Below are 13325 nucleotides of genomic sequence, written 5' to 3' on the forward strand. Positions count from 1 at the left end.
ATTAAATTATTATTCCTAAGTATAAAAAAATATACTTTTAGTAGATTAACCCTGTACATGGCAACCCTACTAAAAAATCAAACAGAAATAAGCATTTGTATTAAATAGTACTTTCTTATTGGCTCTGTGCTTATGATTTTTTAAAGAATTTTTTGATTACTTCTCACACTAACTAATTAATCAAGTAACTTTGGGACTAGCTAAAAATTTTTTATGAATTTTTGCCCCAAAACATTTGAGCATCGTTTTTTTAGAACAAAACTAAGAGTAATAAAATTATTAGTTTTTGTGCTATACTTTTAGTAGACTAACCCTGTAGAGGACAAGCCTACTACAAATATATTTTTACTCTATTCTTACTGTATGTTTTTCAAAAACTAAAATTTATATAAAAATTTACGTTTGCTATTAATGCTCCAAGTTTGTATTTTTTTCAGAATTTTTACACAATACTTTAAAATTAATTAATTGATATTCAAGTGCTGAAAATATTTTTTTATTACTTCTAACGCTATTCTGAAAGAAACGATCCTTAGATGTCGTTTAGTGCAAAAGTTTCATTGAAAAATTGTTACAAAACCAAAAAAATCAAATAATTCCCGAATAATAAAGTTTTGCAAAGTAAAATTAATAAATTGCTATATTTTTGGTGGATTTTTCTTAAAGTTAACAATTTTTTGACGTAATTCTTGCAGAAACCGATGTTTAAACATCGTCAGCTTCACAACATAAGAAATAATAAAAAAAAGTATTTTCTGAAAATTCTGAAAAAAATACATGCACAGAGAAAAAAATATGTGAATCAATAAAAATATAATACGAGCAAACTCACTTTTTATGTACAAGTGTTTTAAACCTTCAAATGCCAAAAATTCTCACAATAAAAAACAATTCTTAAAATTCCATTTTAATTAGAAAAATTCATAAATTAATAAAACGACTCACCTTCTCAGAACTGAAAAACTTAAAACATTAGCAATAAAACACCAAAAACTTTCTCGATTTTTATTTCAAATCGCGCCGAAAAATAGTTACAACTTGAGTCAGCAAATCCTTGTGTCTATTGCTCCGCAAATTGGGCAAATGATTATGCCTTCCGTGGATATAAGCCGAGCGTTTCTTCGTAATAACGCGCACTTTGCACCTCTCCGTCTGTGGGTGAAAATACTTCTTGCAAATCCACACAGTCTCCTCAATTTTTCGCCGCCAAATGAGATACTCAAAATCGTCCACGATAATTTTGGGGTTTTTCGTACCCATGTCGAAGTAAATGTGCCCTGAAAGAAAACCAGTGTTAGGAAAAACGCCCGAAAAAAACACACACACACTAATTAAATTTTCGTTTATTGACAATGTGCACAATTTGCGACACTGCTTGGTTTAAGTCTCGACCGAACAGTCGCGGTTTGTGGTTGTGGTTGCGGTTGGTGAGAAAAACCGTGTCTTTAGTTGTTGTTAGTCTTGAACGACAACTGGTTTTGGAATACGAGGCACAAATCCACAATGTTTTGTCCTGTTTTCGCCGATTGACAATGTAGTCGTGATTGTCTAAAACCAGTTTCTGGTTCTTAAGCCCAGGAATGTAAAAAATCACGCCTGAAATAAGAAGAATAAAAAAAAGGAAACACAAAAATTAAAAAAAAAATAAGTAACAAAAATGAAAAAAAATAACTCGGTTTATTTGTGTCTAATTTGTACAATTTGTGAGACGCTTTTGCTCAACTCCGTGTTTTTAAATTTGGCTTCGTGGTTGTGTTTGCTTTTCCCAACGTAGAGAAATTTCCCCGATGTTGCCAATCGTGACTTGCAACAGGTTTTGCCATAAGAAGCGCATCCCCACAGGGTTTTATTTTTTTTCTTTTTATTTACAACATAGTCGTGTCCGTCTAAAACCAGTTTAAGGTTCTTCTGGCCAGGAATAAAAAAAATCACACCTGAAACACATACTCAATTAACTACATCAAAAATTAAATTTTCAAATAAAACAACAAAAAAATTCGTAATAATTTTTTTATTATTAAAAATGACTACAAGTGAGTGATGTACACAAGCTGAGAGGTCATTTTGCTAAAATCCTGGTCTTTGAGTCTGGGTTTGTGATTGTGGGCTACTTTAGTGACTAGGACTTCACGACCAGTTGTGTGTACGCGAGATTTGCAGTTGGTTCTTGAGTAAGAAGCGCATTTCCACATTGTTTTCGTTTGCAGTCGACGGTTTATAACGTAGTCGTTACAGTCCAGAATCAGTTTTGGGTGCTTGTTTCCAGGCACGAAATAAATCACTCCTGAAAATAGTGCCAGAATGTAACTGGGCTGCAAAATCAGCTGAAAAAATGCCAAGATTTTCGAAAAACCAAATTCCTGAACAAATTTTATTTATTTTGAATTAATCTGTATTTCAGTGTGAAATTCCAAAAAAAATTTTTAACTGGAATAATTATTATTTAATAGTTTTAAATATTCTTTAGAGAACTTTTAAAACCGAGATAAAACCTTCCAATATAACCGCCAATTCCGCTTTTATAAGCTAACTGTTAGCTAACCACTTTATCTAACCGTTATCTACGCCCGGTTATGTTGCGGTTATACAGGGTGACCCAGAGGTGCACAATCGGTCTATAACTTTTTTATTATTTAAAATATTGCGATTCTGTTTTCATTATCCGATAGAGCGAATTAAAGTCCATAAACTAAAGATATTTTTATTGTACACAGGGTGTTGTATACGGGGTGGTGAACCAAAGTTAAATTTTTTTAAATGGAACACCCTATATGTTTTTACATGATTACATTCTACGCAAAAAAATAATGTAACTTCATATAAACTATTATGTGTCTATCTTTTTTCGTTTCGGAATTATTCAACTTTTCGTTATAAAAAAGACCAATTTTTGAAAAATCACTGCAAAGTCGCTTATGAATATTTTCCGATAAATTTGCAACAGAAAAACTTAGAATACCTTGTAGTTTGAAAAAATAGACGACTTTTAGTTAAAGCACGCAGAAAATATACAGGGTGTGCCAAAACGCAAAAAGTTCAATAGCTCATTTTTTTAAATGGAACACCCTATATATTTTTGCATAATTCAATCCTACGCAAAAAATTATGCAACTTTATATAAACTATTATGTGTCTATCTCTTTTCGTTTCGGAATTATTCAACTTTTCGTTATAAAAAAGACCAATTTTTGAAAAATCGCTGCAAAATCGCTTATGAATATTTTCCGATAAATTTGTAACAGAAAAACTTAGAATACCTTGTAGTTTGAGGAAATAGACGACTTTTAGTTAAAGCACGCAGATAATATACAGGGTGTGCCAAAACGCAAAAAGTTCAATAACTCATTTTTTAAATGGAACACCCTATATGTTTTTGCATAATTCAATTCTACGCAAAAAAATAATGTAACTTTATTTAAACTATTATGGGCCTATCTCTTTCGCTTCGGAATTATTCAACTTTTCGTTATCAAAAAGACCAATTTTTGAAAAATCACTGCAAAGTCGCTTATGAATATTTTCCGATAAATTTGCAACAGAAAAACTTAGAATACCTTGTAGTTTGAGGAAATAGACGACTTTTAGTTAAAGCACGCAGATAATATACAGGGTGTGCCAAAACGCAAAAAGTTCAATAGCTCATTTTTTTAAATGGAACACGCTATATATTTTTGCATAATTCAATCCTACGCAAAAAATTATGCAACTTTATATAAACTATTATGTGTCTATCTCTTTTCGTTTCGGAATTATTCAATTTTTCATTATAGAAAAGACCAATTTTTGAAAAATCGCTGCAAAGTCGCCTATGAATATTTTTTCGGCAAATTTGCAACATAAAAATTTAGAATACCTTGTAGTTTTCGGAAATAGTCGACTTTTACTTAAAACACGGAAATAATGTACAGGGTGTGCCAAAACGCAAAAAGTTGAATAACTCTTTTTTTTTAATGGGACACCATGTATCTCTTTACACGTATCGATAGCATTTTTCATAAGATTTCTAGTGATGTGCGGTTTGTATAGCAAATTTACAATATTTCTTAAAGTGTTTAAAAAAATAAAAAATTAATTTTTTATTTATTTTATTAATAATTCTTGATAAGTGAAATTTATTTATGTATCAGGTAATAATTAGATTACTTGTGTAATTAGTCACATTAGTACATATCAAAAAATTAATTACCATTTGACTATCAGATTCTAAGCTAACAAATTTTCTTGTAATAAAATATATTTTTTTGAAAAATCTCGAAAAATATTTTAAATTTGCTATGTAAGCCCTATACCGTTAGAAAGCTTATCAAAAATGCTAACGATACATTTAATAAAATACAGGGTGTTCCATTTGAAAAAAATGAGATATTCAACTTTTTGCGTTTTGGCACACCCTGTATATTATCTGCGTGCTTTAACTAAAAGTCGTCTATTTCCTCAAACTACACGGTATTCTAAGTTTTTCTGTTGCAAATTTATCGGAAAATATTCAAAAGCGACTTTGCAGTGATTTTTCAAAAATTGGTCTATTTTATAACGGAAAGTTGAATAATTCCGAAACGAAAAGAGATAGACCCATAATAGTTTATATAAAGTTACATTATTTTTTGCGTAGAATTGAATTATGCAAAAATATATAGGGTGTTCCATTTAAAAAAAATTAACTTTGGTGCACCACCCTGTATACAACACCTTGTGCATAATAAAAATATTTTTGGTTTGTGGACTTTAAGTCGCTCTATCGGATAATAAAAACAGAATGGTTATATTTCAAATAGCAAAAAAGTTATAGACCGATTACACACTACTGGGTTACCCTGTATAGCAATTATATAACCATCACATAACCTTTGCTGTATACGCTAGACATAACCATGGTTAGAACACTGATTATAACCTAAATCTAGCTTAAGAAACGTAACGGTTATCTAATCGTAATATAATCATGTTTATAGACGCTAAACATAACCATGGTTAGATAACCGTTATATAAGCTGAGTCTAACATAACCAATGGTTAGAATTGTGTATTGCGGTTATAAAACGTTATATAACCGAAAGATAACTCAGTAAAACTGTGCTACTAGGGGATAATTCGTACAAATACAGAAAATTTCAGCCTTAAACCCTTCGTAAATAAAAATAAAAGATAAAGTTTCCTTAAATTGTTTATTAAATAAGCACAACATTGTTCATTCAAAGCCTCTTCTTATTAGTCCTCACGATTTGCACAACTTGCGATAACATATTTTTATACTTGGACATATCGCTGTTAGGCCCATGGTTGTGTTCACCAGTAATGTGCACAACGCGCCCTGTTGTCGTAATTTTACACTTACACCTGGTCTTGTAATACGAGGGACAAAGCCAGCATGTTTTATTAGTCAGTTTTTTATGTACGGTGTACGAGTAGTTGTTTAGTATTATTTTCGGGTACTTCTTGCCAACGTCGAAAAAAATCGTACCTAAAAATAAAACATGTCAACAAAGAAAAAAATGCAAAAAAATAATTTTCAGGTGAAAAAAAAAAATAGGCAAGTGGTAAAATAAATTATTTATTGAGGAAAAATATTGACACGCGATGGTGGGGTAAGTGTTGCGTTTGCAGGGGTTTAGGGGGGTGGTTGTGCGACCCCCTTACAAAAACGGTTGATCCGGTTGTAACCAATCGCGATTCGCATTTGGTTCGGCCGTAAGTTGAACAAATCCAAACCGTTTTATTGTTGCCCTTAATTTTGAGTCTATATTGATAGTTTTTCAGGATAATGTTCGGGTTCTTTTTTCCAGTGTTGGCAAAATAAATTACTCCTAAAACAAACAGCTTATCTCAACGTTAAGTGACCGTATTTTACTAAAAATTAAAACACTGCAATAAAAGTGAATCAGAGAAAAATTGTAATGTAATGTTAGTTAAAAAAAAAATAATTTTAATTTAGAAATAACTTAAGCACATTTTTTCCTGTTTTTCTTATAATAAAAATAATAATAATAATATAAAACGAGTTAATTATAGAAAAATATCTAACATATTTATTTCGTCTCATCATCCGGCTCGAAGGACCAAAAAATGTATATATGTGTAAAAGTGAATATTTTTACTAGTATTGCTTTTTTTTCTGAAATAAACAAAAAACACTGAAGAATTTTTATTAAAGACAATGTTTCAACAACTTTGGTTTCAACTGAGGACTATCGACGAAATATAATAATAATAATAATAATAATAATAATAATAATAATAATAATAATGTTAATAATAATATAAAACGAGTTAATTACAGAAAAATATTTAACATATTTAATTCATCTCATCATCCGGCTCGAAGGACCAAAAAATGTATATATGTGTAAGAGTGAATATTTTTACTAGTATTGCTTTTTTTTCTGAAATAGACAAAAAACACTGAAGAAATTTTTATTAAAGACAATGTTTCAACAACTTTGGTTTCAACTGAGGACTATCGACGAAATATAATAATAAAAATAATAATAATATAAAACGAGTTAATTATAGAAAAATATCTAACATATTTATTTCATCTCATCATCCGGCTCGAAAGACCAAAAAATGTATATATGTGTAAGAGTGAATATTTTTACTAGTATTGCTTTTTTTTCTGAAATAGACAAAAAACACTGAAGAAATTTTTATTAAAGACAATGTTTCAACAACTTTGGTTTCAACTGAAGACTATCGACGAAATATAATAATAATAATAATAATAATAATAATAATAATAATAATAATAATAATAATAATAATAATAATAATAATGTTAATAATAATATAAAACGAGTTAATTACAGAAAAATATTTAACATATTTAATTCAACTCATCCGGCTCGAATGACCAAAAAATGTATATGTGTGTGTAACAGTGAATATAAATAAATAAAACGACTTGCTACAAAACACACGTTCAATTAAAACGCCCAAAAATTGTATAAAGTATTTATTGACCAAAATTAATACAAATAAGCGATGACCGTATAAAATAAAACAGGCAAACAGTTTGATTAAAAATCGCAAAGTTACGTAAGCTTTTTCTTATAAAGCCTCCCTTCCTTGATTTTTTCCTTAATGTATCTTTTGGGAACATCGTGCGAGTGCAAACCCATGCGGAGCACAACTTTCCCGTTACTAGTGTAACACTTGGCGTTACAAGACGCTTTGTAACACTTCCAGAGCGTCTTGTCCCTGACTTTCTTCATAAACCTATAGACTTGATCCTGTGTCATGAGCAGGTCTCCGAAAAAATGATTCTTGATAAAGGAAAACACTCCTGGAGAAGAAGAAACAATCAGAAAGCGCACACAAAAAACAACACAACACTAACAAAATACAATTAATGAAACAAACAGGAGCACCTTGAACACCATTTATTAACACCTGATTATTTTAATAAAAGATACAATTTTATTTATTCTGACTGTCTTCGCCACCTGTTTAACTTATGTCTTATGGTATCGAAAGGTGTCTCCCTTGCTGCATTCGGATACCTAAAACCACAGTTGAATAAAAAACACAAAAAAAAAATATTATACAACTAACAATTTACTCAAAGTTGCGTAAACCGCCCTCGGTGACTGTTCCGGTTGTTGCGACATGATTTCCTTCAATTCCCGCATAAAAATTATTTTCTCCTCGGCTGCAAAGTCCGGAGGGTGGTTGTGCGGTTTATTAAGTTTAATATCCTGGATTGAACCCTCCGAAGGTATCACAGCACGGGCGTGACAACCTAGACGTTTATACTCCAAGCAACGAAGATAACTACGAAAAAAACTGAACAAGAGCCAAAATTTCGCACCCAATACTCACATCATTGGTGGCTTCCCTTTAGTGATATTAACATGAAAGACAAACCCATCTACAATATATCTCGGCATGTTCCTCTTTCTATTACGTCTACACTCCACAGTATCTGCGTTAAAGCAAAAAAAAATGGTTAAAATCGGGCTAAAACTACAGAAAATAAAGTATTAAACCTATTTAATTCATTTCATAATCCGGCCCGGAGGACCAAAAAATGTGTATGTGTAACACGGTGGACTTGATTTTACTACAACCATCAAAATTTGTTTAACTTTGCAATAATCCGGCTCGGAGGACCAAAAATGCGTATAAGTGTGGACAGCATTTTACAACAATATTGCAATAATTCATAAAATAAAGTCCACTAAGTGTCTAGGCTGCGGTCAATAAAACAACAGTTGATTGTACGAAAAAAATTTATTAAACATATTTAATTCTTATCATCCGGCCCGAAGGCCCAAAAAATGTGTGTGCTATAGCAACAAAAACAATCAAAATTAAAAGACAGGTGTTTAGGCTGCGGTCCGCACAATAAAACTACAGTTAACTGTACGAAAATAATTTATTAAACTTTAACAAAAAATAACTAATCGCTTTGTTTTCTCCACCTAGCCATTGACGTCCGTACACACCGATAAGTTTTTAATTTTGCAGCATCGGGAAAACTGGAATTCAATTAATTATTGCATAATTTATCAGTATCAAGGTAAAAAACGCACATTTTTGCAATGCTGTCGTAGACATTTTTAAGTGGCGCGTCAATGCCACTTGTGCATGCAATTTTCAAGTGTCTCAGAAAATCGCTTGTCAGTTTTTGGTATTTGTCTTCTGGGTGGTTATGACCACGAAAAACGACAGTTTGTGAAGGTGGACAACCTACAGTTAACACAGCTCGTGATTTACAACCGAGTTGTTTGTATTTACAACAACGCATATATCTGGAAAAGTTGCAAGAAGTTTGAGATTATTTGATGGTTTTTTTACCTCTTGTTGCCTTTTATGTAAGCCGTGTTAAAAATGTAACCATTTAGAAAAATTTGGCCTCTTGGCAATCGCTTGCTCTTGCCTGAAACAAACGAAGGTCAGAGGTAAATGTGGTGGAGAAAAAATCACACCTAATTTTTATTAGAAACGCAAACAACAACAGTTTCAAGGGTCGGGAAATCTAGAACAAATGTTTCCATAACTTACCTATTTAATAGTCGTCAAAAAAAATTAAAACACTCTGTATAAAAAATATAACATTTGGTGCTATTAAAACAAAATGCAACTTAAACAAATTCCAGTTAACAAACTTTAATTAATAAAATACAGAATTGATAATGAAAATAATAAATAATTTTTATGCACTCGGCTTCGCCTCGTCGGAACAAAACAGTCATTACATAATTAAATTAAAAGCAAAACAACAAAAAACTTAAATTCCCCGTTCTCTCAATTTTTTTCTTATGATCTTCTAGATAAAAATGGTGGTAAGTTAATCTTTATTTAAAAAGTAGGGTAAGGTAGGGTAGGGTACGACAGCTTTAGACCCAAAACAATTTATGAAAAAAACACGAAGATTTATCGAATAATTACCTCTTCTATTTGACAAAGAAAAAAATTACTGCCCTATTATTTCATTTTTTTTTTCGTCTTCATTTATCAAAAATTGCCGCAATACCCTATACCCTTTATCTTTATAGACTCTGTAAATGAAGTAAAAATTACCATTTATGAAGATGCGTTTGCCTTTCTTTAACTTTCTTTTAAAACACTTCAAGTAACTACAAAAGGTCGTTAAAAACGAAATAAAACCACCAAAATGATCAAAGAATGATTTATTGTAACTTAAAAATTACAGTTCATCGAAACTCAATTGTCTTGTTTTTTCCACTCGTACAGCGTGGTCCTCAACATATTAAACGTTTTCAGCTTGGCTCCTTCCGGATGACTAGAAAAAAAAATTACCAGACATAAAAACTACCACCAACATTACATTCTAGCCACGTCTTCGTAAATTTCCTTCACTGTCATGTTAACCCCGCTTTTGCACACAACCTTCAACTGATTCATGAAATCCAAGACAATTTTCTCGTTATGTTCCTCGGGGTGATTGTGGTGGTGCGTAATTTTGTACTTTGGGGGCGAAGACCCCAAGACCAAGTGACCCCTGGCCTTACACCCAGCGTTCCCAGCCTTCGAGCAACAAAAATACCTACGAAACGAAAACGTAAAAACTTACTACAAAAATCAGACTTTTACCCTTTGTCTCTGAAAACTTTGTGAATTCGGTAAAAGTAGCCGTTTATGTAAATGCGTTTGCCTCCAGTGCGCATCTTACCGACAAACGGTCCTAAAATCATACAGAGATGTACCACCTGACCGGGCTTTGTTTATTGAGGGTGAAAAATGAAATTAAAAACAGACTTTATTAAATGTATGTTTATTTATTAGTTACACATTGTCGCCCCTTTGCCAGTGGCGTAGAGTGGTTCTCATTGACGCAAACGGCTTAAGTCTCGCTCCTTGGGGGTGTCTACAATTCACAAGTTATTTAACAAGGGAGGAAAAAAAAACGTACATTTTAGCAACGTCTTCGTAGATTTGCCTCAACGGTAAGTTACCACGGCTTTGGCAAACCAACTTCAACTGGTTCATGAATAAAAGTGCGAGCATTTCGTTGCGATCTTCCGGATGGTTGTGTGGGTTCGTTATCACAACACTTTGGGGCTCCGGGTAACGATCTACGATCGCTCTAGCCCGGCACCGAGTGCTAGATCGTTTACAACAAACATAATATCTGAAAAAACGCTCGAGAAAAATAAAACCTAAAACAATCACTTACTTATTATGACGCCCCACACCCGTAGGTCTGTAAAAATAACCGTCTAGAAAAATGCGCCGAGTCCCAGTTTTAAGTTTTTTGAAAGCGTCTGAAATAACACAGAATAACAAACGCTATTTTTTTTCACTAAGTGGAATAAAAAAAATTGGGGAGGGGGGGGGGAATATATTTATTATGTACATGCTACAAGTATAAGTAATTTTAGTGTTGTCCCATCTTCCACTTGAGCAAGGTGGTTCGCAGTGACTTGTACGACTTGAGTCTTGCTCCCTCGGGATAACTAAAAGGACCGATCAAATTTGCCCCCAAAACTACAGACTACGTACATTTTGGCCAAATCCTCGTATATGTCTTTCGGGGATAAATTAATCCCGCTTTGGCAAACCAACTTTAGCTGTTCCATAAATTCTAGGACTATTTTTTCGCTGTAGTCCTGCGGGTGGTTGTGGGGGCGCGTCAAGACAAACTTTAACGGCCTCTCGTTCATGTTGCAATTGGCCCTTGCCTTGCACAACGAACTACGGTATTTACTACAAACGAAATATCTAAAATAAAAGCTTGAAATTGGGAAAGTAACTAGTTTTTATTGTACCCCTTGTTTCCTATCACTTTACCCAGGTTATAATAATGGCCGTCAACACAAAGACGCCCAGTTCCTGTTCTGACCTTTCTCAAAGGATCTGGAAAAATCTCGGAGATAATTCAGGCTCAAGTGCTCGTTTTTTAAATTACAAATAAAACAACGTGTTTCTTAAAAAATTTATTAGGACAAAAACTACAATTATTAATCTTCCTCCATTTTCCAGCGGGCCAAAGTCGTCCGCATCATCTCGTAAGGCTTAAGCCTGGCACCAGCTGGGAAACTACAACAAACTAGAAACTTGCCACAAAAAATACAACAAACGTACATTTTTGCAACATCTTTGTATATATCTTTGGGCGACAAGTTAATGCCACTTTTGCACACGAGTTTCAGGTGTTCCATGAACTCGATTGCGTCTTTTTCGCTGTGGTCTTGTGGGTGGTTGTGTGGTTTCGTTATAGTGAGTTTCCAGGGATCGGACGATAGGTCGCAGTTGGCGCGCGCTTTGCAGCGCGCGCTACGATTTTTACAACACACGAAATACCTAAAAGTTGAGTCAAAAAACGCAATTGCAGGGATGATATAATTACCCTTTTCGCCCCATCACTCTACCAAGTCTGTAAAAATAACCATCAGCACAAATTCGGCCCGACCCCGTTTTGAGATATCGTCTCGCCTCTGAAAAAAGCGTTCGAATGACAAGTGGGTCAAACAGCCAAAATTTCGGTTTTAAATAAGTCACTCGTTTGTTTTGTGAAAACTTTATTAAAGCGCCAATTAAGTTAATAATACAGTTAAAGAGACGATTTTTGCCTCCACTTGGCCATGGTGGACTTGATGGACGTGTAGGGCTTAAGCCTTGCGCCTTCAGGGTAACTGGAAGGGCACAAATATTGCAAAAATTAAGAAATAGGACATTCTTACGCCTTAGCTACGTCCTGATAAATCTGCTTCATGGTCAAATTAAAGCCGCTCTCGCAGGCCATTTTCAACTGTTTTAGAAAATCTAAAACATGTTTTTCGTCGTAGTCTTTCGGGTGATTGTGCTTCGACGTTACAACTATTTCTTTAGGCTCCTCACCAAGAATAAAATTTGCGCGTCCTCGACAACGCAAACTGCCAGATTTGGAGCAACAGAAGTATCTAGAAATTTTCCTTACTAGAAATTCCAACATTGACAGGTTTTACCCTTTTTTCCCTACTACACTTTGCAGTCTATAAAAATAACCGTTGATGCAAACTCGGCCTGAGGATACCCGCAACTGTCCAATTTTGGCTGAAAAATTTCACCATAAAACAAGTGCCATTTATTTTTTTCTTAAACATAACGAAACGAGTAAAACGCCGAATTGTTTGAACCCAAAAAATAATACGGCAGTACTTTGTTCTTTACTTTTTCTGTCTTCAACCGTATTCCCAGCGTTTTGAGAAATATGCGACGGTGCGCAAAAATTATCAATTTGCGTCTCATTCTTATTTTTTGCGAACGCTGCAAATACAGTTGGAGATACAAAAAAAGTATAAGGAACAAAGTTGTAGAGAATTAAATTTTTTACAAAAAAGTCCGCGACACCATATTTCTATCTTTAACGGTTTAGGTATAAATTAATACAATACTTGACCACCGGCAAAATGACGCAAATCAGTCGCTTGAGCGCCTTTGGGGCCTAAATGGTTGAAGATAGAGATATGGTCTCGGGGACTTTTTTATAGGAAATTTAATTCTCTACAACTTTGTTCCTTACACTTTTTTTGTATCTTTAACCGTATTCCCAGCGTTTTGATAAATATGCGACGGTGCGCAAAGAATTATCAATTTGCGTCTCATTCTTATATTTTTGCGAATGCTGCAAATACAGTTGGAGATACAAAAAAAGTATAAGGAACAAAGTTGTAGAGAATTAAATTTCCTACAAATAAGTCCGCGACACCACATTTCTATCTTCAACGGTTTAGGTATAAATTAATACAATACTTGACCACCGGCAAAATGACGCAAATCAGTCGCTTGAGTGCCTTGGGGCCTAAATGGTTGAAGATAGAGATATGGTCTCGGGGACTTTTTTATAGGAAATTTAAGTCTCTACAACTTTGTTCCTTACACTT

General features: G+C 33.4%; 1 protein-coding gene across 33 annotated transcripts in view; it reads right to left on the reverse strand.

Annotated features, from left to right (window-relative positions):
* Nucleotides 1–13325, reverse strand: part of LOC659440 (protein tramtrack, beta isoform) — a 40099-nt gene that overhangs the window by 19250 nt on the left and 7524 nt on the right. The window contains exons 4-6 of one of the 33 annotated variants that reach the window (XM_008200620.3): nucleotides 7816–7918; nucleotides 7549–7767; nucleotides 7362–7496 (exon numbers count right to left, since the gene is read on the reverse strand). The exons of 18 other annotated variants lie outside the window; for them this stretch is intronic. In XM_008200620.3, coding sequence (XP_008198842.1) covers nucleotides 7418–7496; nucleotides 7549–7767; nucleotides 7816–7918 — 401 coding nt within the window. In that variant the 3' untranslated portion in view covers nucleotides 7362–7417. Of the gene's footprint in view, nucleotides 1–991; nucleotides 1278–1328; nucleotides 1597–1660; nucleotides 1935–1996; nucleotides 2285–5146; nucleotides 5462–5538; nucleotides 5805–6934; nucleotides 7280–7361; nucleotides 7497–7548; nucleotides 7768–7815; nucleotides 7919–8352; nucleotides 8475–8528; nucleotides 8748–8793; nucleotides 8876–9614; nucleotides 9743–9787; nucleotides 10007–10053; nucleotides 10145–10218; nucleotides 10328–10372; nucleotides 10592–10636; nucleotides 10725–10786; nucleotides 10917–10962; nucleotides 11182–11228; nucleotides 11317–11383; nucleotides 11500–11544; nucleotides 11764–11809; nucleotides 11898–11964; nucleotides 12096–12143; nucleotides 12363–12407; nucleotides 12496–13325 lie in introns of those variants that run through there. 14 more of the 33 variants (XM_008200626.3, XM_008200621.3, XM_008200624.3 and 11 more) reach the window with 14 other exon arrangements.

Source organism: Tribolium castaneum, chromosome 7 (assembly GCF_031307605.1).
Source record: "Tribolium castaneum strain GA2 chromosome 7, icTriCast1.1, whole genome shotgun sequence".
NCBI classification, from domain to species: Eukaryota; Metazoa; Arthropoda; class Insecta; order Coleoptera; family Tenebrionidae; genus Tribolium; species Tribolium castaneum.